The sequence below is a fragment of the Plodia interpunctella genome, chromosome 16 (assembly GCF_027563975.2).
Source record: "Plodia interpunctella isolate USDA-ARS_2022_Savannah chromosome 16, ilPloInte3.2, whole genome shotgun sequence".
Taxonomy (NCBI): Eukaryota; Metazoa; Arthropoda; class Insecta; order Lepidoptera; family Pyralidae; genus Plodia; species Plodia interpunctella.
Window position 1 is genome coordinate 9,707,282 of NC_071309.1, and position 27,904 is coordinate 9,735,185.

The window sequence follows — 27,904 nt, forward strand, 5'->3', positions numbered from 1 at the left end:
ACCCTATTATAGTTTTCCGTTATACAAAATTTCCTTTTTAGTAAAATGTGACAACTGTGTTCAATAGAACATTATTGACAGTCCCACCAAGTAGTGAAACCACGAACCCTACTTCATACTTATGACTGGTAGGCCCACGAACCCTAGTGTTTAAGATTCGTGGGACCGTGAGTAACAGTGGGACAAAAATCTTTATAACAAAATCAATTCCTATATCTATTGTAGCATAATCACCTGTGGTATTTTTTACGTTCCACTATTAATTAAAAGAAATAGATAAATACGCGATCGTGGCGCTGGCTGGCAGGTTGGGCCCAGTCATAAGTATAGACAATTTCGATTCGCGTCGACATCTGTCCCGAGTTCATTCCACAGAGTGGAATATTATAAATGCGAAAGTAAGCTTGTTTGTTTGTGTTTGTTTGTTTGTTTGTTTGTTTGTTTGTTTGTTTGTTTGTTTGTTTGTTTGTTTGTTTGTTTGTTACCTTTTCAAGCTCGTATCTCTACTCAACCAATTTTGCATACATGTTGTTTGAAGTATGGAGAAGGATATATAGGGTACCTTTCATCACAGTAAATTAACGCGGGCAAAGGCTAGGAAAACATTAAATCATATTAATTTCAGGGCAGTGACGTCACAACAAATAAAACAGCGGTGTAAGATGTGCCATTGCTCACTCTTTATTACGTTGTTAATCAATATATAAAAACATAATATAAATTATTTTGTATAATATCACCATTGATTGTTGCAAACTTACATGATACTGCGAGCCCTGTGCTCGTCGTGGGTCCCGAGTTGCGCACGCTATTGTCCCTTAAATTCCGCGCATGAAAAACTACAAAAATCTATTTTTAAAAAACCTGATTTTGTTTACGTGGCAATTGTGTACGCGACTTGGGGACCAATAACGTATTACTGAGAGTCGATTTTGAATACCTGTGAGAGATCAAATGCTAGCCTAGATAGCTTATTTTGATAATAAAATATATGTATTTCATCCGAATAAGCTTCTAAAAATTTTGCGTCGTGGTTTAGAATCCTGTCACAGATATTCCCTAGCTGGCATTCCTAATACAGTCTACGGAATTCCGAGAGTAAAATGACATTGGTGGAAATCTAGTTCAATGAAAAGTCATTATATTATTAAATTTAACACATTATGATTCATTCAAAATTCACAAGTTATGGTAATTGATCTATTAAATTGCAATCTGTGACAAAATTGATTCCTAATAAGTAAGCATAAATAAATATTTCCAGGAATTGCCCACACACCAATAATTGTTATATTTTATTTATCACAAGTCTGTATTGGGAATGTCACCAGGCAATTCAGAATAGGTGAAAAATACTATCGAGTGCAAAATTAATGTCAACTCTATATAAAGGGAATAAAGTTGACATTAGTAACTAGGCCTCGAGAATTTTCCAGCCTACCCTCATTGGACATGATCGACCGAGCGCGGGGCTCGGCGGAATCTCAAGTTAGTGTTAGAGATCAAATAATCAACGGCAGATCTGTCTCGCAGCTTCCATCCCTTCAACACAGGTTTGAACGTAAACAGCCTTGTACGGTACTCGTAAGATGAGTTTTTTGTCTCAAAATTGATCAGTTCTAGTGTCTAAGCCGTTCATCCCCGAAAATAACGCTCCACAATAAAACTCTCGTCTGTGTCTGGCTTATAACATCGTTTGTTTAAGTAAACAATCATGACAACTTAAGCACCTAAACGAACGCACTAAAACGGACAGTGACAGAAATAAAATTTCTGACATTTTAGATTATATATTTATTCTGAAAAGTTAAGTTGTCCCTATCGCACTTAACAATATTTGACATTGCCAGAACAAGACAAAACATGTTGTAACTTAAAAAAGGTTTAACTTTATGTAAAAGAGTGTTTCTCTTTTATCTGCATTTACCACTAGTTGTATTTTGTGTGCAAATCTTGGTAATTTCAGTCTGGTCTACAGATGTTAAATATTTCCAAGTACCGTACTCGACTTCCAACAATAACAAAGAGTCGCCGCCGCGCCGCGCGTGATGACCAGGTAGGATTCGTCCCCAATTTTCGTTTAACTACTAACTGAATTTGAGTCATACAAAAGAAACAAATTGTGGACTAATCTCTCACTCGGAATGGCACGAAAGCATCATTACATTACAAATTTCCTGATGGTGAAGCAAGAATTTCAAAAATAATTATTCTCTGTTTCGGCCTGTAACCTTTTCTCTACTCCCTAAAAAGTACAACTAAAGTTAAATCTTTGTACAACCGGCCCTATTAGATTTCTCACTCACGGACCGATGATTTATGGATTCAAAATCTAATAGAAGTTGTACGCAAAAACAGTCCTAGATTATGTTAGCGCGCGCGGCCGCGGGCGGCGACGGATGTAAACATAAACGGATAATCATGAAGAGTTCTCGGGAAAATAAATTAATGTCAACAAAATGTTTCCTTGCTTCTCGCATTTGAAGAAAACTAATCGTTAGAAATACTTCGATACCGCATCGGCCGTATCAAAGTATCTCCCTTCTCCGATATTGCATATTTTCTCTTTTTTCTAGAAAACTGATTGCAATTTTCTCAGCAGCCTCACTCAAGTGTATCCCCCGCTACAAGGAATGGACCGAACATGATAAACATTGACTCACTTCCCCGCAAGCTCCGATGTAACAAGATGGGCACTCGCGCCTCCGCCATACAATTTGTTATACCTACTACATCTAATTCTGCACTTATTCTACGTAACTTAACACTATGTACATACATCTTTAAGCGATTTTAAAAAAAGTCTTAGTACTTTATTAATTTGAAAATTTGTTAAATGTCTTTATCGTTAAATTCACTTGAATCACTCGCTCGCACCACATTTTTATTATGTTGCTTCCAATGAGGTTATAACCTATAGATTTAGCGCTGTTAACAAAATGACAATTATCCTTGCGAAAGATTTGGCCAAGCCAACATATGTTTATTTTATTAATAATTCCAACCCCATAGGTCAAAAGCTCTTGTATCACTTCGTTATCGATATAAAACAATAAAACGACACAATGTTTAGCCCCGCTAAAACTAAATGTTAACACTAGGATACAACCGACGTGACTTGTACGGACGACGGGCCCGCGTAAGTACTTTCCGATTCCAGGAGCGCCTTGTTTATATAAACTTAGTGACTATCAATTTAGCATCCATTGGGATACCGAACCAATCCAATGAAATCCAATTGGATTTGACAAAAAAGATTGATCCAATATGCGTTTTAATAGAATTTCTTTATAAGAACTTGGATAATCTAATCCTAGATTCATATAAACGTTCAAGCACATCCATATAAACCACTCAAATATTGCACAAAAAACCGAAACCCTGCCCGTCGCCATGACAATTGACATAATGGTAAATTAACATTAATCTAAGATGGAATCACGTGATGTGGCGATGATATTCTTGCTAAAAGGAAACTTAAACTAAAGCGGAGACTTCGAAACGAATACACGGCAAACTTATAAGGATTTATTTTCCTTATTCCTGAATAGGGAAAAAAGAAAAAGTTCAGCAAAATAATGGTGTCTTTTGTTGCCATATTAATTCTCCAAGAACTTAAAATTGCGTAATTTAAAGTAATTTGGAGCGATTATAATTTAGTGGCACTGTTTCTTTTCCATTTGCACCTGGCAAGCGGTGGAAATCTCCTATCTCAGGCCTTAACCCGTTGATAGCGGCCCATCAAAACCGTGTATTTGCGGTCAAAACACGCTAGGCGTATTTTCCCGCAGTGAGAGCGTGTCTAAACAAAGATGTTGAATTTAAAATAAGTGAGCGTACTTCGAAAATAAAATACACAAAAATACACCAATATTTTTGATATTTAAGTGTTCAGTCTATCCTTTCCGAAGCCTCAACAATGGCATCATCCATTTAACACAATACCCCGCGGTCAGTCGTAATTCGAGATCAAACTCGAGGCGATGCAAGCATCCCTCCTAGCGCCAGCGAAAACCAAAGAAAATCGAAAAAGAGTGAAAACTAACTTTATCTATTCTCATAAAATCGATGACGCATCAAATCGAGCTAACGGTGGTTACACTGTCAATTTTGCACTGTTCATTCCCGGACTTGTCTTCGTTTTCTTTGATTTGTGCTGGCTCTATACATCGTGTTATAAGAGGCAAATGCAACAAGATTCGTGATCTTTTAGAAGATTTGCTTTCTTACTTAAATTTACTCTTTTGTATTAGCCCGTTAGTCAGAGAGACGAACGTCTAAATACAAAAAATATAATATGTACAGATGTTAATTTATTTTAAAAATCACGAATAGTGCAACTTTTGTCTGGAAAACACGAGTTCAGTACAACAATACAGTTTTATCACATTGATACAATAACAGTAGTATTTGGGTATCGTAACCTAGCGATGGCCTCGTACACAATACAGCTCTGTCGTGATATGGGTTCGTCGCTGAGCTTCGCGCCTGGGAAGTGTCTCCTATTTATTTTAAACGTTTATGTAAAATATTATTATGTTTTCTAAAAAAAAAAAATTATATTGTTTTCCAGAAGAAGTGATTCGCGATTATACAGATACTTTTTATATTATGTGTATTAGGAAAATTCAATCATCAAAATAGGAGACTCGATGCCAGAACATTTAGATGTAAAATAAATTAAGCCCATTTCTTGCAATGACTCTGTTAAAACACGAGTAAATACTTCCAAAAAAGCTACTTCATAGCTTTCATTCGGGAGAGAACTCATGACATAAGAAAAAAATACCATCGAAGTTTGCATTAACCTTAAAAACATCCAGACGTCTTGATAGTTTAAATAATGAAAAATAGAAATACCTAGTTTTCTTTTAAACAATGACCAAAGATTTTGTCTATACAAAACTAACTTATTTCATTGTAATATGACTATATTTATAAAGATTTAAATTTTTTCTTGTTTATGAAGGAATTCCTAATTCCCTGGCGCAATTACTGTTTAAAAATTTCACTAAAGTTTTTAAATGAGGCAAGTTACACATTTTTGATGAAATCTTTCCGTCGTCAATCATGAGAACTCCCCGTCACTCGCGTCACTAAACAAATAAGATACATTTCATCTAAGATGACACGTGAAACGTAGTCGTATGTACACACACGCTCCATACAATTATAATACAAGTTTGTACTTTAATCATTATTTGAGTGCAACCACAGAGGAACTCAAATGGAACGAATCGCGGCTCGAGGCGTCTAAAAACATAGATTAAAAACTATAGACCTGTCATATGTCGAATTGTAATATTAAATAAGTACCTACGTATTTTTTTACATATATCTAAACATACTTAAAATTTAATTTAAAAGCTATAAAATATTTTACGATGTTAAATGATGTAACGCTGTTAAGCGTCTAACACATTTTTTATTTTCTTTAATCGACCAGCAACGGTTTCGATGGACCAAAATATATCATAAAATACAAAAGCATCAACACAACAAAAAATAAAATAACATTCCGCATCAATATGACGGGTCTATACTTTTCCGACATCTACGTCTAAAACAATTCAACAACAAACAATTAACATGCTCAGGAATTTACATTTTACTACAACAAGAAAATATGTTCCAAATTATCCTAACATGTTTAGTTTAGAATGAGACATTCGTTCGTCGCGACGCGGAATATCAGTTTAAAATCATTTCTAAAATGTAAACCATTTCTTAGACTTGTCTGAGCCAGTCTTATTGCACTAGGTGCATAGAGTAGATTAAAATACAGCGACAATTGTGATAATATGTTGGACACACGAGTTTTGTGTTTTACGAGTAGAAGGATCAAACCACATTTCATTCATTCTAATTGATAAAGCAACATTAGTAAATTTTACTACACAAATAGATAATTTATTTCAAATATAATGTATTATCACTAGCAGTAATAATATTGCTACGAAGGTTACAATTATTATTTAAAATTATGTAATGTAGTTAAATTGATTTGATTAAGATTACTCCGAAAGAACCACCACATATTTATTTTAAAATCAAATAGCGCGCATGTAACGTTAAAAATCAAGTACTTTATTTTTCAGCTTAGTCTCTGTATTGAATCTCCTCTATGCTGCAAGTATCCAGGATGGAGGATGTCTTATAGGATACATTACATCGATCAGTACATAATTATGTAGTTGTAACCCGATATCATCAAAACTAGACTCTAGAATTAGATAGTTATTTATTAAAATAAAAAAAACAATAATAATACTTATTTAAAATTTGATATTCTCACATTTAATATTTTCGAATTCATAAATTTTCATGAAAGGAAACTTAAGTTTTTTTGTAATTATTTTGGACACCAGACCTTTAAGTCTAAGTAAGTATAAAAATATTTGTCACTTTTAACAGTTCAAATGTTCTAAAATGTTCTGAAAATCTAAATTACCATTTTTACAGCATATCCAATCTAGAGCATAGAGTAGTCGAGCATCAATTTAGAACTTACAATTGTCAAAAGCCGTTGTACGACGCTTGTCGGCAAAAGAGGTAACATTGTACGACATGTAGTAACATCGTGACGACGCGTCGTCAGAGTCGTGACGACACAGCGCTTGAGAGACACGACACCACGCGGTGGGCCGACGGTCGCCGGTGACGCATTCTGAAATTATTGTGACATATTAAAATTATTTCATTTTAACAAATAATTTAAAAAAGTGACAGTATTTTTACTAACTTGAATCATATGGCATACGGATTTTGCTGATAAATTTTTATTTTTTCTGGTGCATCGATGCTATTAAGTGTGGAGAACTATATGTATTAAATGTGGATAAGTGTATGTGTGGACACAGAGCACTGACCGTAGTGCGAGTGTGGTCATCACCAGCAGAACACGAGCTATACGTGTGGACACAGCACTGACCGTAGTGCGAGTGTGGTCATCACCAGCAGAACACGAGCTATACGTGTGGACACAGCACTGACCGTAGTGCGAGTGTGGTCATCACCAGCAGAACACGAGCTATACGTGTGGACACAGCACTGACCGTAGTGCGAGTGTGGTCATCACCAGCAGAACACGAGCTATACGTGTGGACACAGCACTGACCGTAGTGCGAGTGTGGTCATCACCAGCAGAACACGAGCTATACGTGTGGACACAGCACTGACCGTAGTGCGAGTGTGGTCATCACCAGCAGAACACGAGCTATACGTGTGGACACAGCACTGACCGTAGTGCGAGTGTGGTCATCACCAGCAGAACACGAGCTATACGTGTGGACACAGCACTGACCGTAGTGCGAGTGTGGTCATCACCAGCAGAACACGAGCTATACGTGTGGACACAGCACTGACCGTAGTGCGAGTGTGGTCATCACCAGCAGAACACGAGCTATACGTGTGGACACAGCACTGACCGTAGTGCGAGTGTGGTCATCACCAGCAGAACACGAGCTATACGTGTGGACACAGCACTGACCGTAGTGCGAGTGTGGTCATCACCAGCAGAACACGAGCTATACGTGTGGACACAGCACTGACCGTAGTGCGAGTGTGGTCATCACCAGCAGAACACGAGCTATACGTGTGGACACAGCACTGACCGTAGTGCGAGTGTGGTCATCACCAGCAGAACACGAGCTATACGTGTGGACACAGCACTGACCGTAGTGCGAGTGTGGTCATCACCAGCAGAACACGAGCTATACGTGTGGACACAGCACTGACCGTAGTGCGAGTGTGGTCATCACCAGCAGAACACGAGCTATACGTGTGGACACAGCACTGACCGTAGTGCGAGTGTGGTCATCACCAGCAGAACACGAGCTATACGTGTGGACACAGCACTGACCGTAGTGCGAGTGTGGTCATCACCAGCAGAACACGAGCTATACGTGTGGACACAGCACTGACCGTAGTGCGAGTGTGGTCATCACCAGCAGAACACGAGCTATACGTGTGGACACAGCACTGACCGTAGTGCGAGTGTGGTCATCACCAGCAGAACACGAGCTATACGTGTGGACACAGCACTGACCGTAGTGCGAGTGTGGTCATCACCAGCAGAACACGAGCTATACGTGTGGACACAGCACTGACCGTAGTGCGAGTGTGGTCATCACCAGCAGAACACGAGCTATACGTGTGGACACAGCACTGACCGTAGTGCGAGTGTGGTCATCACCAGCAGAACACGAGCTATACGTGTGGACACAGCACTGACCGTAGTGCGAGTGTGGTCATCACCAGCAGAACACGAGCTATACGTGTGGACACAGCACTGACCGTAGTGCGAGTGTGGTCATCACCAGCAGAACACGAGCTATACGTGTGGACACAGCACTGACCGTAGTGCGAGTGTGGTCATCACCAGCAGAACACGAGCTATACGTGTGGACACAGCACTGACCGTAGTGCGAGTGTGGTCATCACCAGCAGAACACGAGCTATACGTGTGGACACAGCACTGACCGTAGTGCGAGTGTGGTCATCACCAGCAGAACACGAGCTATACGTGTGGACACAGCACTGACCGTAGTGCGAGTGTGGTCATCACCAGCAGAACACGAGCTATACGTGTGGACACAGCACTGACCGTAGTGCGAGTGTGGTCATCACCAGCAGAACACGAGCTATACGTGTGGACACAGCACTGACCGTAGTGCGAGTGTGGTCATCACCAGCAGAACACGAGCTATACGTGTGGACACAGCACTGACCGTAGTGCGAGTGTGGTCATCACCAGCAGAACACGAGCTATACGTGTGGACACAGCACTGACCGTAGTGCGAGTGTGGTCATCACCAGCAGAACACGAGCTATACGTGTGGACACAGCACTGACCGTAGTGCGAGTGTGGTCATCACCAGCAGAACACCGACAGCTCGCCGCCGTGCGCGCCGCCCACCGCCCGCCACGACCGCACGCCGCCGCCCACGCGCAGCTGGAAACCAGAAATATCACATTCATCATAACAAGTAATTTGAAGACAGACTTTTTTCCCTCTTCGATCCACCAATGCATTGTAAGATATTCGTTCCTTCTTTAATCCACAGGTGGATCATTGGAGACTTTCTTTTGCTCTTTTCTCTCCTCTTGAAAAATGTCTTCGGGCCCACATGTGGATCGAGATCCAAGTAGAAAGAGGACGAATTATTTTATTTTACTTATTTATAATGTTAGTACGAATGTAACTACTTAATTTAAACGTAACGTTACAAAATACATTTCGAAAATAACTTTATTACTATAAATATTTTATTGGCCATGAATTGAATACCTACTATTAAATTCTATCGAGTAACGTTCAGTACGAACATCATGAAATCAGAAATATTATTTCGTCCTGATTAAAATCAAATTTGATTCCCATTAATTCGCTTTTGTCAGAATAGCTCATACACGCCGACATACAATTATTTTCTTTTCCTTCATCATTTCTGTTACTGAGAAATACGAGTATATGTTTCCTCAATGGCAGTTACTCCATTGAGCTGCGTCGTGAATGACAGAAATCCCGGCCCTCCCTATAAGGCCAATGGGAGGAAACCTGATGGACGTACAGTTGCCAAGAATAAATCGAAACATCAAAGATAACATTGAGTTATAAGAAAAATTTAACCTAAACAAATCCCAGGACAATTCCATAATGTACATTTATATGCAATATATGGTTGTTACGCTTTATTGCTACGGGTCGTCTATATGTCTATTAGGGGTGTACTCGTATAATTATTTTCCAGCTATTTAATTAAGTTTTTCATATGACTGCATAATTTTCCATATTTTATGGACTGATTTTTTCCCAAATATGACCGAAGGTTCTATTGAACAGAGAAGAAAAAATATATTTTATCTCAAGTTTATTGTAATATTTTTTGAATATATTTTAGCTCAAGTTTACGAACAATCGATACATTACTACCTACGTTCTCCATTCATTACAAAGTATATCGCAGACTGTACAACGCACATCGATACTCGACTGTGCGCATACTTTTTGCTTACCGAGTCGCGTACGAATGGCCACGTTTGACCATTTACGTCGCAGCTGGGACTCGTGTCCGACTTTTTACAACATTAGAGATCACCGATATGCGCGTGTGACGTATAAGGCGAGGTTTGTAATTGCTAAACCAAAGAAATTCAATCTAATATTGCTTTTATGATTCCGTGTAGTCGTTTTCTCGCCATGATTTACTTTATTGCTTTCGTAAATAGTATAAATTTGTAAAGCCATTCTATACGCGGGAATTTTATTGACACAGCTGAATTGATAGTACTTACCTAAATAATAATCCTATAATAGAATTGCGCAAGGTTTTACCTGATGTTCACAATATATAGTATATATTACAGTACTAACGGACCTCCCGACTTCGCTTGGGCAAATTATAAATTATACACCTAAATCTATCTCAATCCATTATCTATTGGTGAAAACCGTACAAATATCCGTAGTTTTTGAGTTTATCGCGTTCATACAGATGCGATCAGGAGGGGACTTTTTAAATTAGTTATTTGAAATGTTTTTTATACTATGTATAAATGCAATTGTTCATACCCACAATACAACTTCAGATCTAACAATGTAGGTACCGTAGTGTTTTGTTGTTACTCAAACAGAATATCACGAAGGCTAAAAGATAATGGTACCGTACTAGACTCGCGGCTAGTCATACAAAGCATCATTACTGTGTTTAGAAACAATTTTGACGGAACAAGTTGCATACAATGCACGCACGCACGAGGTCAACGACCCCTGTTTGCGATATGATCGCTCTATCTCATGTGGTGAAAACTTTGCATATTATTAGAGAGATATATTTATTGTTCCTATATTTTAGTAGTAGCCGGGCCCTGCTCGTGCTCAGGGTGCTTTGGGAATATTCTGGGGAAAAGAGAGTGTGCAAGATTATTTGGCTCAAAAATATAAAAGAGTGGACGACAGTCGAAACGGTCGAACACATTCAATCTAGCTCTAAATAAGACAAAATTTAATGAGCTGACTACTAACATTTAGTAAATGAATAGGCACATAAAGGAGAAGAACCTGATTTAAAATTAGTAACTACATATAAATTACTTCCAATTTACGCGTAGATTTATCAGAATAAAAAAAAAACCTGTTGGTGGATCCTAGTAAATTAATGGATTATTTCCGTGATATATTCCGCTATAAAACATAAGGGTAGATATCAACTAGACTGATAGACTGGATCTTGTTAGTAAATTGTAGGATTATTTCGGGAAGAAATAAAATGCAGACAGACTCTAAAAATGCCACGCAAATAAAAAAAATCCCGATGAAAAAATGTCCCAGAAAATATAGGTTTCAGCAAGCACTATGGCCAGCAGCCCGCGGGAAAACGACACTCGCTAGTTATGTGGCGGCACGCGGCGAGCGCTCGCATTTGTTTCCCAGCGCCCGGAGCCGCAGCCCAACGCGGGACAAGGATGCAATTTCAAAACTTTAACATTGATTAGCTGCTGTCCTGGAAATTCCACTGACGGTGTCGCATACAGTTGACTAATTGATCTAACCAATTTTCGGGAATTTATTCTATCTCTCATCTCTGCATGTTCCTGGTTGGTTGGGGTTGTGAAGCCGTTGCAAAGCCCGGGGTCAGCGTAAAAAGTCTTAAAATTATGAACATTTGGATGTGGTCTGCTTGGACTTGAGAATGCTAATGTTGCCTATCAGTTGTCTGGGCTGTGTGTTCAATAGTCGCTTCGTACCATGTCCACGGGAGGATATAGAGTGGTCTTCTAGGGCCGAACCACACACCATGGTTTTCTTCTACTATTCGGGCTTTTACTCTATTGAATTAATATTCAGCTGCAAATTATATTCTGGCCTAGGATGAGGATGAGATGGTCGGATGAACTTAGAGATTTTGACAAGAGATGGATGGAAAGATCAGAGATACGTGGAAAGAAAGTGGGGCGGCGTTTATCCAGCATTGAGACATGTTGTACCTAGCTATTTAAAAAAAAATATGTCGGTTACAAGAAGTCGGGACGGGACTCTTATGACTATAATCTCTTCTCACCTGTTGCATCTTATCAAAATCAAGCGCGGGCCGGTGCCGGCGCGGCGGCGGCAGCGGCGTCCGTCTGCGGCGCGGCGACGCCGGCGCACGCTCGCTGCGCTCACTGCGCTCACCGCGCTCACTGCGCTCACCGCGCTCACTGCGCTCGCCGGAGCGGCCGCCCAACGAGCCTGCGCACGCGCACGTGCCGCCCGCGCGCCGCGGCTTCAGCGCCTCCAGCGGCGGCGATGTACGGAAGCGGACTGGAGTTTCTACCTGTAATGGTCAAAGATGGTACTCTCGTATCATGGTCGATCCGAAAATTACAGCGCCGTTCAAAATCAAGGACAAAGCTAACATGTATAAAACTGTCGTTAATTCGATCGAACCTATACCTAGAGACGAAATTTCACATTTAGAGACATTTTTATGTAAAAAGTTAGCACACGTGAGAATGGCATGTGATGCGCATTAGTTAGCATGGCATACCTTAATGTCGTCGTCGTCGTCGGAGGGCGCGCGCGCGTCGCTGTCGGGGTCGGGCGGCGCGGGCCACTTGCGCTTCTCCGGCGCGGCGGGCGGCGGCGACGACGCGCCGCGCCGCCGCGACTCCGGCGCCGCGCCCGCCCCGCCCGCGCACCCCGACCCGCGCGCCGCTACCCCCGCCCCGCCCGCCGCCGCCGCCGTGCCCGTCGGCGCGCCGTTGATCACCTGCCACGGTTCATGCTTACGTATTGTGATTTGCGATTATGCTTACTATTCGATAATGTTTCTAATGCTATGGAGGAGGTCATGGCAAATCTGAATTGACGATTGGCTAGTGATATTGGACAATGGAAAGAGTATTCAGATAATACCTATGTGTAGCGATAAGAAATAGCCAAGGACAAAGACATAGCGGGAGAAACCTAGGAAATAATTTAACATTTGACGACGCCATCATATGTAAAGTAGGTTTATTGATCTGAGCATCGGTATCCACATTTTCAAATGCATGTAAACAAAAATGAGTTATTGCCTAACGTTAATAACCATATCCAATTTAAGTATTTTGTATTATAATATGTTTGCTGCCAATGAACACGGTATCGACATACAGTAGATATACTGTATGTCGTTGTATAACTAGTGTAAGTCGTCGAGACGGGCGACGTGTTTTCCAGCTCGGCGCTCCTCAAAGTGACCGGCCAACTACACGGGTTTAGTGGTGCCTTCGAATTTCAAACTTTAACAGAATTATTAAATAAATAGCTTTGAAATTGGTCGGACAAAGACGACAGTTTTACCCAGTGGTTCTATTGAGATCTTACATTCTACAAAATATTCTCGTCTTAGTATAAGTTTATCAGCATAAAATATAGGTATAGGTATTCATAAATATTATCAACAACATTATAAAATACAAATTATCAGAGAATACACGTTACCCTGTAAATAAATATACCGTATGTATATATTACTCTAGATAAATAGCCCGCCCAGTCATCTCTTCGCTTTTAAGAAAAACATGAGTTTCCTTCAACTGGCGTCGCAAGCCAAACAACCCTACAGTCCACAGCTATTACGCGTTTCTTTTTGCAATTAACACAGGGCCGGGAACAAAAGAATGTCTAATTCCGAGCCGGGAAGATAAACAAATGTCGCAGGCCGCGGGCGGCAGACGGGAAAATGAATAAAACCAAATTGTTTAGTTCAAAAGAGCGTCAATCGCGAGCCGCCACGACGACCACTTGCGGTGGAAAGTGACAAAGAATAAAATAAAAACCCGCATTTCCGTTTCAATCACTGTTAGCTGTTGGTTAGTAGACGATTAATTTATATATGACGAAAATTCTTCATGTGCTCTTGTGGCAAATCAATCGAAACGTTGTTCTATTACAAATTGGCCTAACCCATATTTTTTCAATTTCAATGACCCATATACTGCATTACAGTTTCAATTGATTTGTTTAAGTGATAACAGATTAGCTATAAATGAGACTACCGGACCTCGTACATGTGTCTACCACATTTCAGATCTCTAGATAAATTGCTATTAGTAACGGAAAACTTAAGAAGTAGCCACGGCAGAATATCAAATTCATACTGCTATAGGCTTCTATAAATTATATCAACCCTGACGTCGAAGGGGTGGCACAATGGCAGGCGCTCGTCCACGGACGCATTGAGAGCGGGGCTTGGGGGCTTCCCCGCCTCGGCTGTAACAAACCTTCACTTGCTGCGCTTCTTCATTGTCGAGCGCGAATATACGGTGCGTTATGCTTTCAATTTATTGCACTCGACAATGCATCTAGTAAGATGAAGTCCACCGCTGTATTTACTATCCACCATCCAGATAATAAGTTCAGTTATATTTAAATAAACATTGCAACGAAACTAGATCAAACTAACCCAGCTGCATACAACTAGCTGGCTAAATATATAAAAGTATGTAAGTACTTTTGTTATAAGAAATATAAAATTATTCAGTTTATTGTGTAAAGTTTTATAGATTTTCTGTACTTGAAACTTGGGAGGGTGTGGTTGCAAAATATAGACTTACGAGTACTTCAAGTTTCCCAGGAAGTGATATCATAGGACAAGACTATCAACGCCAAGAACAGTGTCGCAGACTGTTCATCAACTTACAATAACGAGGTGCAAAGGGATTTTCACAACGTCATCGCCAACGCTTATGTTCATACTTAGGCACCACTCATTATATAATTTTTGGTATTGAAAGAACAAGGCGAAAAAGGATTTGTCGCTTAAGACAAAAAGCATTTTTTTATGTGTGTGTCATTGGGCTAACTAGTTCATTATTTCATTACCCTCCCATTTAAATAAGCACCAGCGGAATACACGTATGAAACATCAAAAAGCCATTACTTTTGCACATAAAACATCCAAAAATCATTACCCAGCGCTCAAATAATCGCAAGGTTTTAAAAATTAAAAACTGCACCGCTCTCCTGACGCCGACGACGACGCTGCAATTTGTCATTTTTTTATCGTCTAGTAATTTTCAGCGACGGGGCGTCGACCTCCGCATTAACTTTTTAATCTGCTTAAGCGGGATATGCTCGGGCGTTACGATACTTGCAGCCGAGAAGCTCCACAGATATTAGCATCTAGCGACGGCTGTCCAACTGCCAAGCTGTCCTTGTCAAATTAGGAGGATATGCATGTATGCACGGCTATCGGGACTAGATTTTAAACTCAATTTCGATGTGACTGACTTTGTTAGTGGGCGACGTTATTTATTGGCAGCATTATTCTCTTCCTCTATTAACTAATTTTCGGTTTTCCTTTATAGCCTTTTGTAGTCTCGTAGTTGTTCAGTCAAATATTTGGAATCGTCAAAAAATATATCTGTAGCAACTCAAGACGTAAATGTGGAAATACACATTGCAACAGCTTGCACACTTATTACCAGCTACTGGCCTGACGGGACAACGCTGCGATAGCTACGAGCAATAAAGATTCATGGTATAAGCCACGTTAATATATACAATATAGCTATGTTAATATTTTATTTATTTATTTATTTTTATTTATATATATACAATATAGCTATGTTAAAACCAGTGTTAAATAGGTATAAGTAGAAAATTAAAAAGTCAAAGATGTTCTATTGTTTCAAAACATAGAAGGATAAAAAAAAGACTTCGGCGACACAGCAAAAACATATCCCCCTGAAGTAAGTAAGTAGTATATGTTACAACGTACAATGCAGCTTCACATAGTCAGCTATGTTAGAGCTGGGTGTAGGGCGTGTGGCGGGTATGAGGCGGCGTGCGGGGAGCCGGTACTGTCTATTTAGCTCTTGTTTCACTTAGATTTATAAACATTGGTTTTGTCTCAACTAGCAACGCTGTCGACTTCGATTTTTGCCTTTTTTACTTGGACTATAATGAGTTCCTCTTCCTCTTTTTTTCTCAATATTTTATCAGAAAATTTCCGGTTTGTTCAAACGATTACTCCAATTCCAAACACCGGTAAACTGCTAATCACTTTTCTTTATCCAGTGTCCGCTCCACTTGATGGTATATCTGAACGTTAGAAACTTTAGTCACAACTTGGAGAATCGATTTAATTATTATAATGCATTAGGAAGCAATAACTATGATAACCCAAAAGGGTTTTCGAACACTTGCTGAATTATGAAAATAAATACTAAACTTAGCCGTACCTATGCCCAACTGTTTAAAAGTAAATAAAATACAGGAGTAACACATGAAGCTTCACCTTCGTTATCGAACGAGGGTCGCCATCGCCAATTATGCCGTTAGCTATTCTCGATAGCCTCAATTTGCCGGCTTCCGTCTTCCCTCCTCGGCGCTTTGTGCCTTCCCTTCCCTTCCTGTCGCTAACTGAAAACCTCTTTAGAGTAAAGACTTCCGGTCCTGTGGGCTTACTCTCGAAATCAATCTCAATCTCAATTTAGTCTCAATGCAATTCCAATCACAATTTTGTTTGTTACTCTTGAAGTCATTACTATTGCGATTGTATTGGCATTGGGATTGTCTCGTAATTGTCGATTCCACTGTACGTCAACATGACATCAACCTGTCAGCCACGGAAATAGAACAAATGAATGAACGAAAACTTTAATAAAAATTATAAAATTTAAGTAATTTTAAAGAAAATTATTTATATTCAGAGGTACTTTTATCAAAAATGCTTATTTCTTACTAATAACATATTTTTTAGACAAGAATGATCAAATTAAATTTTTGAATCGGCTTATTTGGCTGTATGAGTTTATTCCTGTGTCTCAACATGTGTAGAGTTTACAAAAAAAAGTCATAACATAAAACAACCAGCCGACGGCCGGTTACACTTACTTATTAAACCTATACAAAAAGAAATAAATCAATCAGCTGAAGCTGAAAATCCATATTGTGTTTTAAGTGCTCGGCGCTCTTAAGTTTGTGGGACGAAGTTACCAAAAATGAAGTTTAAAGTTGCTACAATATTCACGGCACAACAACGTTGTTTCTTCTTTGTTTACACTCCGAAATTAAGGTACGTATTTTTATTAGTATGTATGTTGTGAATGTTTATTATTAACTAGCGATTTAATGTTGTAAAAGTGATCTTAAAGTAGAATAATATGCTGGGCTAAGGTTAGCTAGCAATGAAATACTTGAGTAAAGTTAAATATCTATCAATATTAGTCATGTACTAAATCATAATTATTTCCTTTTCATGGTTTAGTATTGGGCAGAAAAGAAGTCTGCCTTGAAGAAGCTGTGCAACGGGCTCAGTCCATGAGGCGCACTGGCGGTAGCTTAGATATGGTGCTAGGGCTGTCACTACTTTTTATTTATTTGTGGCAGTCAGTGGCAGTCATGGGTGGTGGGTGACTCTCTTGCCACAGGTACCAGGGGAATAGCTGTAGACCCCTTTCCACAAAGTAATGTGAGTAAAATAAAAAATTACATTATATTTGTTTATTCATTATAGTATTGGTCTTTCTTATGCCAAAAGGGCTTGAATTTATTTGTAACAAATGTTTATTTAAATTTAAAAAAATACATAAATTATAATAATGATCCGCTGAATACATTCAACATTGAAATAAAAGTTAAAGGAAAAAATTATAGTAAAATAACAGTAAAAAACAAATAATTCATTTTGCACACAATTGTAATATACATCTAATTCAGTTATGTGATATATAATAACTTCCTTTCTTTTGCAGTCTCGCCCTTCTAAATTAATAGACCTGCCATCCACATCACAGGCTGCCACTGAAACCCTGGAAATAGAGCAAGAAATTCATATTCATAATCCACAGCCTCCTGTGGAGGCAGGGCTGCAGGTAGAACACAGCGAGCAGCAAGGTGAAAAAAGTTTTGTAGGCATTATATGATTCCATACTAATATTTATGAAGTTTTGTGTAGATTTTTAAATGTTATTTAAATAATAATTTATTAATTATTACAAATTATATTAGTGTTCTCTGTATTTTAGGTCAATAAAGATTATAAACAATAAATATATTTTTTAAATAATGATTGTTTTTATACTTCCTGTGAGGATATTCCCAACCAAATATTACTCATTATCACACACCACATGCTGCCCACAATTGTCGCACAAGATTTGCTCTAGCTTCTATACCCCTTTGCAGCTCTATAGAAGCTCCATCTCTTTCTTGTAGTGCAGGTTCTACATCAACAGTTAGGTCTGTATGTTATTAGGGTTCTCATCATCTTCCACTATTAAATGTGCCCGGTTACACATATTGTGGAGCATGCAGCAAGTGTTTATAATTTTTGTTGCTACAACAGGGTAATAATGTAACACTCTATATATTATGTGTTTATGCAGAACACTCGGGCTGTTTAATGCTGCACTCACATCCCTCAATGCTCGAGATAATGATTGCTGTGACATGGGAGTACCTAGTATCCCGCCAGTCGCAAAGAATGAAAGTGCTATTAGTATCTGTAAACCAAAACCAATTTATTAAACACAGGTTCTTTTGTGTTTCAGTATCACAAACAAACACATAATTTCAAACAAAATTACCTTGTATTTTTTACTGATATCATTTCTCGTTTTTGTAGTTTGCATCAAGGGTTCAAATTCTTAGCACAATCCATAAAAAAATGCCTTGGTGACACAATAATTTCGCTTAAACTCGTCGTCAGTCATAGCAAGGGTTTTATCGGCGTATCGAGCATTCCTACGCAAATTACGAGTTTCTCGCGAATCCTTCCTATAGACATCACTAAGAATTACGCTTTGCAACACCAAACGAACCATTTTATGCACTTTTTCACAGCTAAAATGTTAACTCAATTCTAACAAAGTTACTCTTTCGCTATTGTTACAATATCCAATAACAACACAATTTCAACGCAATATGGAGCTGTCAAAGTGGCTTCAAGAGTAACGATCTCAAGTTCCAAAACTCAATCCCAATGAAATTTAGTTCATTCAATATCCGCACCAATGTGGCGCTAGTGTTAAATTCAAGAGTGCCAAATGACGTTTCTTGCATTGAGATTGGGATCGTATATTGGGATTGTAATTCGAGAGTAAGCCTCCTGGTTTGTGTGGGATAAGATCGCAAGATATTGATGGCATTTGGTAATAAAAATCCGGGCAACTGGAAAGCGAATATGTATATACATCAAAGGTATTGATCGAATTTTTTTTGTCAAAATGAGGGTGATTTCCAACATTGACGATGACACTGTACGGTTTAAGTTCTCAATAACATAAAACAATACATTTTAAACTTCAGCGAGATGAAGAAAAGAAAATTCATATATATATATATATATATATATATATATATATATATATATATATATATATATATATATATATATATATATATATATATATATATATATATATATATATATATATATATATATAGAAATATTGAGAAATATTAAGGAAATTATGCTAAAAGGATTAATGGAGACGGCGGGAAAACTAAAAATCAACACCGTGTGGGTGGCGGAGTGTGGAGGCGCGCATCATCGTAATTACTGGCACGTAATGTGTGGGGCTACAACAGAGACGGGTCTTGTCAAACAAGTATAAATAAAAAACTCGATTGATAACTTGACAAGGTTCTTGAGGAAGCTACACCGAGTAGAGCAAGTGTATAAAAACTGATTGGTAAAAAAGAAAGCGTGAGAGACTAAATGAAAAGTGTATGTGAAAGTCATAGAAAAAAATAATTTTAAAAGGATAAGATATACTCTAATATACCTCTCGACTATAGATATTGGAAGGGTAACCTAATCTAACAGAAAATCCAAAAAATTTTAAATTCAAGAATGTTTAAGAACCAGACATTAAAACCGTTCCATCGTCCGCTACGGCGGCATGCGTGAAATGTAAATATGAACAGATGGTTCCACCTAGACTACACTCTTCACCGGGTTCGCCACGATGTTTGCAAACACGTTCAAGAAAAAACATAGCTTTATGGAAATTCGCGTTTACATCTTCAAATGATGTAAGTAGGAAGTCTTGACAATTTATTTTTAGCTTGTGTAATTGGTGAAAACATAAGTTTATAGAAATTACATACGACACGTGTACTTATTTAATTTTTCAACAAGGTCGCTGACGAAACGTACCGTGGTTGTTACTTTTTTGTTATAAATCTACTATTACTAAGGAGTTAAATGCGCAGGAGACCATCTGTATTTACATATAGTGTCCTTCGGATTTTGATACCTATAGATAATTCTTAGCCGATTCATAAGACATCACTTCCACCTGGCAAAATTATGTTAATCGAATTGTGAGCTTTATATTGTTCTCCATAGATGTACTTTACAAATCAACGGACGTGCCATGACAACCTATGGTTTACGCGCTGAGACGAACCGTAAAAACATAGAGGCCTTATGGATTTATTTTATCAATGTAACTCTAAAGCTCACTGCGGTATAATGTTGGATGAAACCTCACCTCGAGCTCCTCCTCGGAGGAGTGGTGGTCGTAGAGGTGGTCCGGCTCGGGCGCCGGCAGCAGTCGCGGCGGCGCCGGCGCGCACGCGCACGCTTCCCCGCTCATACCTGGAACAGAACACCGTTTTCTATTTACAATTTAATTCCCAAAGAGGCTTTACATACAAATTTATAATTTTGAAGCATTCATTGCAATCTGCGCCGGAAGGGAAACATAAAAGTTTCTGGTTAAAGTCAATTAAGGGAAAAAGAGCTCGAGATTCTTCTTATTGCAAGGCTAAGCGTGGCCTTCGAGTATTGGCTCTGTCTGCCCCGTAACGGACAAAGAGGTAATACTGTATCTGTACTACCTAAACCGACTTTAAAGCGGAATAAAACGACTCCAAGATGACAGACCACTTCACCTTGCAGCAAGCAAATCTCACTCAGGAGAAAGACTATGGACGAGGCAGTCTAGAGGAAACGACTTCTTTCGTTTAGGATAGAAATGCTAAATAGATTTTCTAGAATTAAATATCGAAAAATAAAGAATTATCATAGATTAGACGCCCGATATGATCAGAAATATAAATAGATTGCAGAATCTAATATATAATGATCATTAACTTCGGCGATTACGTGATTTCCTGTGACAAACACACTAATTAAAATAAATTATTGTTTTGTGTTTAATAAGGCTTAAATATACACTGATTACTAAGCTTGTCATTATTAAGGTATACAAATAAAAATTACTAGATTTGGAAGTAGACAGTTAAATATTAATTATTTAACATTTTTTTCTAAGCTTCAAAAATAGGAATAAAATAATCTGTATCGTTGGCAGTTTTAAAAGAGGTGCGACCCACTCCACTGATCGGACATAGGAAGATGAATTTATAAAATTAGTGATTAAGCAGAGTGCAGGGGCCTCCAGAGGGAGGGTCTCAGAGGGGGTTGGGAGTTTAAAAATACTGGTAAAAATCGTTAGCTCGAGCTTATTTTAATTCCATTGCCGGTGGGCAAATAGAAATAGATAGGAGGTCGTACTGGAGCATAGATTTATACATTTTATACGATAACAGTGTGTACAAAAAGTACCTAGTAAAGTATTTAATTTATTGCAGCAAAGGTTCCCGAGTGATTGTTGGAGCACTTGAAGGAACAGGATTTTTTTTTGCGAACAAAGGTTATTCCAAGTTTAAGCCCAGTAATCATCATCGTCACAAACTCTCGCGTTTAGAATCTGGTACTTTTGCGCGAAAGACACATGCGCGCATATGTCTTTGCGCGCAAGTGTCTTTACACGTACCGGCCCCGGCGAGCATTCAGAATTTCTGACTTACCGTGACTTGCTCGCGTCAACGGCGGCACATTGAATCTTGATTTGCACCCTTCACTCTAATATCAATCTTACACTTCAGATATAAGGTCGAAAATAACAACACCGCAGGAGTTCCCGAGATAAGATCGCGAGAACGGTGCGTCTGCACGGACTCGTTCAATTATTCAAGAGAGGAACACTATTATAGGCTTGGCTGTGTACTGTATCATGGGCGAACAAATTCGCCTTTAAAGCCGATGCATTAAGGTGTAGAATTGTATATTATTTACAGACTTGTGTCGACTGCACTTCAGTCTTCAGCCCTGCGTACTATAGGAGGTAGACTCTTTCAAGCCTATTTACTTCGAATGCTTCCGTTTACCTGAGTTAAAATGTATTTCGTCGTCATTATGTCAGCTTATTACTACTCAACACGTATGTGTCGCAGGCATTTTGTATGAACGTGCTGTACCGTGTTCTCCATGGTCACCCTGAAACTACAACCATTGTTGAAATTAAAACAATTGAACAAGTTGTCATTTTGCCTTCGGCATATTACAAAATGACGAGCGTCGATTTTGAACTGGCGACGCTGTATATAAATAAATGGCGGAATCATACAAAATGCCTGAGACACATACATAGATACATTGAAAGTTAAATACAAGCTTAAAAGAAATAAGTAAGTACAAAACTTCTTTGTTTTATTGATTTTAGCAATTATCCAAAATCTAAACAAAAACGGAATATCTTATATTTTATTTGCACAAACTAAATTGGAATGACATTTAGGTCCACAGAACACCTTTTTATTAAAACAGAAGCATTTTTGGTGTCGACACTGATTTTTAGCCGGCTTGCAATCGCAGCTGTCCGGCTCCTGATAGGCAAATAGCGTTTGCTTGCTGACGGCTTCCTTTAACGTCACCAAATCTTTAGGCACAACTTCATTGAATACTTTCGTCGTCTTCACAAGTTCATTCCGTGGAAACCAACCCTTGATTATTCCCGATTTAGTACCAACTTGATACACGCCGTTATTGAAATCTGTTATTTTTGCAACAATAAATTTTGTTTTTAATGGTCCACGGTCTATTCTTGGAACAGCTACATGAACTATATCACCCACATTGAACGGTTTCTTCTTCGGGATTGGATCGTCTTGTGTGTCAATTAGTTCTCGTTTTTGTACTCCATCCTCTTCCTGTTTAAGCGGGTTGACAGGATTCGTGTTGGAGTGCGGATCGCGCCCAAAAAATGCGCGATACGGGGACTCGTCGTCCCTTGGCTGACTTATTGATGTGTTTATTCGGTATTGAACAAAATGACAACCGAGAGACCAGCTAGACGAACCATTTTCTTGCATCCACGAGTGAAGCATATCAGCTACATATTTACCGTCAAGCTCTAAACTACGAGTACTTTGGCATTGACTTGGTGACGAGGGAAATCCATGATAAATGTTGCAATCAGGCCATATTTTTTCTATTTCTTCTAGAATATCGCCACTGTTACTTACTAAAATGTTTGGTGGACCGAAGGTTAGAAATATTTTTACTAATTCAACAGCAATTTCAGAGGCTTGATCCGTGCGTACAGGACGCAGCTGTAAAAACTTTGTAGAACAGTCTTGATATTTTAACACCCATTTGAAGTCTCCTTCTGGCAGAGATTGGAAATCAATGAGATCAACACGCGCACTATTCTTCAAATTCACATTATTCTTCAAGTTAATTTTAGAAACATGTTTCTTTCGTTGTCGTTTCATATCACAAGTTGGGCATAAAGCTATTAATATTTCAACAGCTTTTTTTGGGATATAATATTTGTTTTTTAATATATCGGTCATTCTATCTCGACTGATATGATCGAATTCAATATGCAACTCAGATAATAAATCATAGTATTGTTCTACTGGCACAACTTGAATTGACGGTTCTTGGGCGTTATTTCTTTTCATTATTAAACATTCCTCGCCCTCAAAGGTAGCAACCTCATATTTGGTAGACCAATAATATTGTGAGGCGTTTCGCCGGTTACCCGACTCAATGACCGCCTGGTCTGATTTGAGTATCTGTATAACCTCCAGTATGCGACTTTTAGTCCACGGTTTTCTTAACGACGTCATTTGAGAATTATAGAACTCCATCAATTGTTGAAAATATTTCTCTTTTAAATCACTGTTCGGACACTCTGTTTGTTCATTTTTAGTTTTGATATGGATATTTTCACTGGGCAGCGTTGACGCGGTGCTTGTGTTGGCAGCCATTTTGCGACTTTCTGTGGCGCCCCTAGCGGCAAACCGCAGGACTAGCTACTAAAGGAGCGAGGCGCCGCGCTACGCCGCCGCCAGGCGACACAATGACTGTGCGGGAACCGGGCGGAATAGTATGTTGTTCTAAACGCAAGGCGAAATACATTTATGGGCATGCGTATTTTAGTACCCACAGAAATCAGTTGGTAAGTTTCTTGAGCTACATTGTGAGAACTGGATTCATATATAAAACTGTGCCAAGTTAAAAGAAATTAAATTTATTTAAGTCTGATACTTAAATTATGTTTCCAACAACTGTACTGAAACTAAAATTATGTTTCCAACTAGACTATATAAACAAGTTATACATAATGGCTCCTGCACATACTATCAGAGAACACAAATGCCGACGCGACTGAAAGATTGCATAGTTTACATGTATAGCAAGGAAAAACCAGCAATGTCGGTCGACCCAATTTCGGCCAATTATTTGCCTGTTAATTACTGTCGCATAAAAGTGCATGAAGAATGCATTTGTCTGAATATTCGAATGCGTCAGATAAATCCGTAAAAAGCATAAGATATGTGCGAGCACGTCGCGGTGTTTGAGGCTTGTTCAATGGCTGAATGCGAACATGATATGCCAATGCGAAGGTTGCGGGCGCAATACCATGGACGGACATTATTAAATTCTTCTCGTTTGATCACCGAATCAGATCGAATGTAAATGTACCTACGCTATCTACCAAATATTATATGCGAGTTTTCTCATGGGGACAGTAGGTACTTTTCTGCGATGAAAGGTACCCGGATTCTCTACGTGTTCTCTGTACTCCTACCTAATATGTGTTTGCGAAATTTCAAGATGATAGAGTTGAGTAGATAACACAGGAAGAGGTGTACAAACCAATATACAAACTTTTACATTTATAATAGGTATTAGTTAGGATTCTGAATATTTAAATCAATAATACAATTCATATTAAATACGCCCAATTGATGAAAAATAACTTATTTGTAAATAAATGGTTCAAGCTAGTATTTTGATAAAGAATATTTCATGAAGCTGTTAATTGTTTACATGAAAAGATGAAGAATAATAAAAAAATAATATAAAATGTAAAGCATTGCGAAGAGAATGCAGATTTTATTGAAAATAAAGTATAATACGACAAGCACGGTGAACGCAACGAGATATTCAAAATTAGCGAGTCGAATCGATTGAAAACCGCACCGCGTTGAATTGAACGAGAACTTTCGATGCAGAGCGTTTTTGTCGAGTTATTAGCAAGAAGAGAGGCCTAACACACATCTAGCTTAGGGTTGCTAACACCTGGAATACATTTTTTTTATTATCTGGTAACATAACTACAATACTTGCTGTTCTTCAGTTTCATTGATATGATTTAAGGCAATTTATTTTTGTCGTCATTAATAACCGTAAGTACCTACATATTGACACGAACAGATATTGACTTTAAAACTTTGCTCCAAGCAATGCGTTCTAATCCAACTGCGCCATGCATTAGATCTTGTTAATTAGGCCCGACTATTGCATTACAACTCCATAAAAACGATTTACTGGTCCACCAGTGACCCTAATCACTGGCTCTTGGGCATAAATTCACAACCTGTTTAATCCACGTCGCTGACAGTCGGTGGAACGTGGGCGGGTTACCTGACTAAGTAAGCGTTTGTTATTCTCTCGGTTGCCGCAAGAGGCCCTTCGTCCACGTATAATATGTATACATCCTACGATTACTTTGAATGCTGTAGACTCAGGTGATGCAAGGAGAACCAATGTTAGTGAAGTAACGACTCTCGATTTGGCTCATTAGTTAGAATAGTTTAGTTATTTGAAATATAATGGCGGTAGATTAAGTTTGCCCTACCTAAGTGTTACCAAACATATTCTGCCACAATAGGCGTAGGAATTTAAAAATATTTATAAAAATACTCAGTGCCACACGTTTGTTTTAGCAAAAATAATACAAAAGAAAGAATTAATTTCACTCTAGACTGTGTCTAGGATGAAACCAATCAACATCGTCTTTAAATGTGATACCAAATCATATGGAATACAAAACATTATTTGTTGTTCCTATTTAATTTAGCACATAGGCGCAGATTGATTAACTTGAATGTCAAAACTTAAAAATAATTCCTTGTTGCCTTTCCATTCCTTAACAAAATGAACATAATTTGAGCATTAAATTTACAAATTGCCACATTGATGTGGATCGAGACAACAACGTTAATGTTATCCATTTCAATGTTACGTTTCAAGGTCTGCATAATAAATAAACACAACTCTAAAGTGCGTTGTTTGTGCTAATTATAGCGAAAACCATGTCTTCTAACGTTGCGATAACTGTCATTTAGAACAAGCATAGAAAACCTTCTAATATTTATATCTTTTCTAATCTAGAAGTGAAAAATAAACAATAAATGTGAAATTTATTAAATTCAATGACAACTACAAATCATATACCTAAGCCGAAAGTGTAAACAGGTGACAAATGTGTTTGTTATTATTATTTGCTTTCCAAGCAGGAAAATGAAGCTCCCGATACGACGATTGCTCATAAAAATCTTTACGAATATAAGTGAGATGAGAGAAAGGAACTACCCAAAACAAATGCGTATCAAATTCTCAAAAAAAATTTCAAGCTTCGTGCCAACGCTTTCATTTGTCTACGGACACGTGAAGCCAATCGTTTCGCATTACATCATCACGGTGAAAAGGTTAAGAACCGAAGTTGGAACTAAATGCAAAGAAATTGTGCCTTTTAGAACTGTCGAAACAATGTTTATCCGCGCGTGACTGCGGCCATGTTGCGCGCGCGCCGAATTGCTGATTACATCACTGTGCAAAAAATATGCGCGTTGAAGGGGGCGCGGGGAGGTATGTAGAGCCGGCGGGGTGGGGCTCGAGGCGCGGGGAGGGTGACCTTGGCCTTGCTCGCTCGGCCAAGGTGAGCGCTCAGCGTTATACAAATTAAACATGCGCCCATCAGTCTACCGACATTATGTGGTTACGGAGCGATGGTTCCACTGCTGCGATAATAATGTTGGAAACACGCCGCCCCCGCGCCACGTGGATGAAAGTTGTTTTTCTTTTTCCACCTTCGACTTGCCTTGCGATCTTTTCCCATCAATAGGGACCCAAGTAGGTAGTCACTCTTCTGGAACATCTTTCCGACGCCATGCGGCTTACATGGCCCGCCCAATCCAAAAGGTCGCCCAAAAGGTTCTTACTTTACTAAATTTGGTTAAAAAAGTCAGCTGTAATTAACAGCTGACTTTTTGCAAACACTAATCGCGCTTCTGAAATTTGTTATTGGGAATTTTCGGAATACACTATTTTTTCAGGATTCTCGTGTCCAGTAAAATGAATCAAAAGCATGAGATGCACAGGTAAATACTGTCGTACCAAATTCACATACAAAGGAAGAGAGCTGCGTAGTGTTTGTAGTTCATACACGGTGATTTATTGATATTGGAATAGCCTATGACTTCAGATTACATCCGGGTAATCTCGCCCAGACATATGCGGACGAAATATTTGATGCCAATACTGCTCGATCTCCCGAGACATCACTACGACATTGGTGTCTCGGGATGCAAATGTGAATGAGACGTACCTACTTGGTTATCAATATAACAGAACGAAGAAACTCTTTACAATTAATCATGAGAAACAAGACCATTATTTTTCATCTCAAGTTATATACATCCATCTATGGACCAGCCTATACTAGCCAATACAGCCTTGTATAAATAAAACCTCAAACCCATGTCACTGGTGAGGACAGCGCCACGTACAAAGTATAGTGTGTTATATTAATCTTTTATAGCGGCCTACCGGTAATAACC

The 27,904-nt window shown here is 38.8% G+C and overlaps 2 protein-coding genes and 3 long non-coding RNA genes across 7 annotated transcripts in view; 2 read left to right on the plus strand and 3 right to left on the minus strand.

Annotated features, from left to right (window-relative positions):
• Positions 1–658: 658 nt before the first annotated feature.
• Positions 659–27,904, minus strand: part of Reph (Regulator of eph expression) — a 50,810-nt gene continuing 23,564 nt past the window's right edge. For all 3 annotated transcript variants that reach the window (XM_053756965.2, XM_053756964.2, XM_053756966.2), the window contains exons 4-8: positions 20,473–20,579; positions 12,531–12,752; positions 12,063–12,317; positions 8,854–8,953; positions 659–6,667 (exon numbers count right to left, since the gene is read on the minus strand). In XM_053756965.2, coding sequence (XP_053612940.1) covers positions 8,873–8,953; positions 12,063–12,317; positions 12,531–12,752; positions 20,473–20,579 — 665 coding nt within the window. In that variant the 3' untranslated portion in view covers positions 659–6,667; positions 8,854–8,872. The remainder of the gene's footprint in view (positions 6,668–8,853; positions 8,954–12,062; positions 12,318–12,530; positions 12,753–20,472; positions 20,580–27,904) is intronic.
• On the plus strand, positions 16,449–18,568 carry LOC128676691 (uncharacterized). Its single transcript, XR_008405446.2, has 3 exons — positions 16,449–17,048; positions 17,241–17,444; positions 17,728–18,568. It is a non-coding gene; the product is annotated as an uncharacterized LOC128676691 (long non-coding RNA).
• LOC128676692 (uncharacterized) lies at positions 17,637–19,085 on the minus strand. The gene is made up of 2 exons (XR_008405447.1): positions 18,562–19,085; positions 17,637–18,477 (listed from the first exon to the last, which is right to left on the minus strand). It is a non-coding gene; the product is annotated as an uncharacterized LOC128676692 (long non-coding RNA).
• The window catches only part of LOC135309872 (uncharacterized), a 37,676-nt gene continuing 32,081 nt past the window's right edge, over positions 22,310–27,904 (plus strand). Inside the window, exon 1 of the long non-coding RNA XR_010370107.1 lies at positions 22,310–22,456. This is a non-coding gene — a long non-coding RNA (uncharacterized LOC135309872). The remainder of the gene's footprint in view (positions 22,457–27,904) is intronic.
• On the minus strand, positions 22,462–26,141 carry LOC128676688 (KRAB-A domain-containing protein 2-like). The gene has a single exon (XM_053756963.2). It carries the CDS (start codon positions 24,041–24,043, stop codon positions 22,526–22,528), a length of 1,518 nt encoding a protein of 505 aa, XP_053612938.1. The 5' UTR covers positions 24,044–26,141; the 3' UTR covers positions 22,462–22,525.

Coding starts and splice junctions, on each gene's coding strand:
- LOC128676688 (XM_053756963.2), bottom strand. CDS start 24,043: ATGGCTGCCAACACAAGCACCGCGTCAACGCTGCCCAGTGAAAATATC.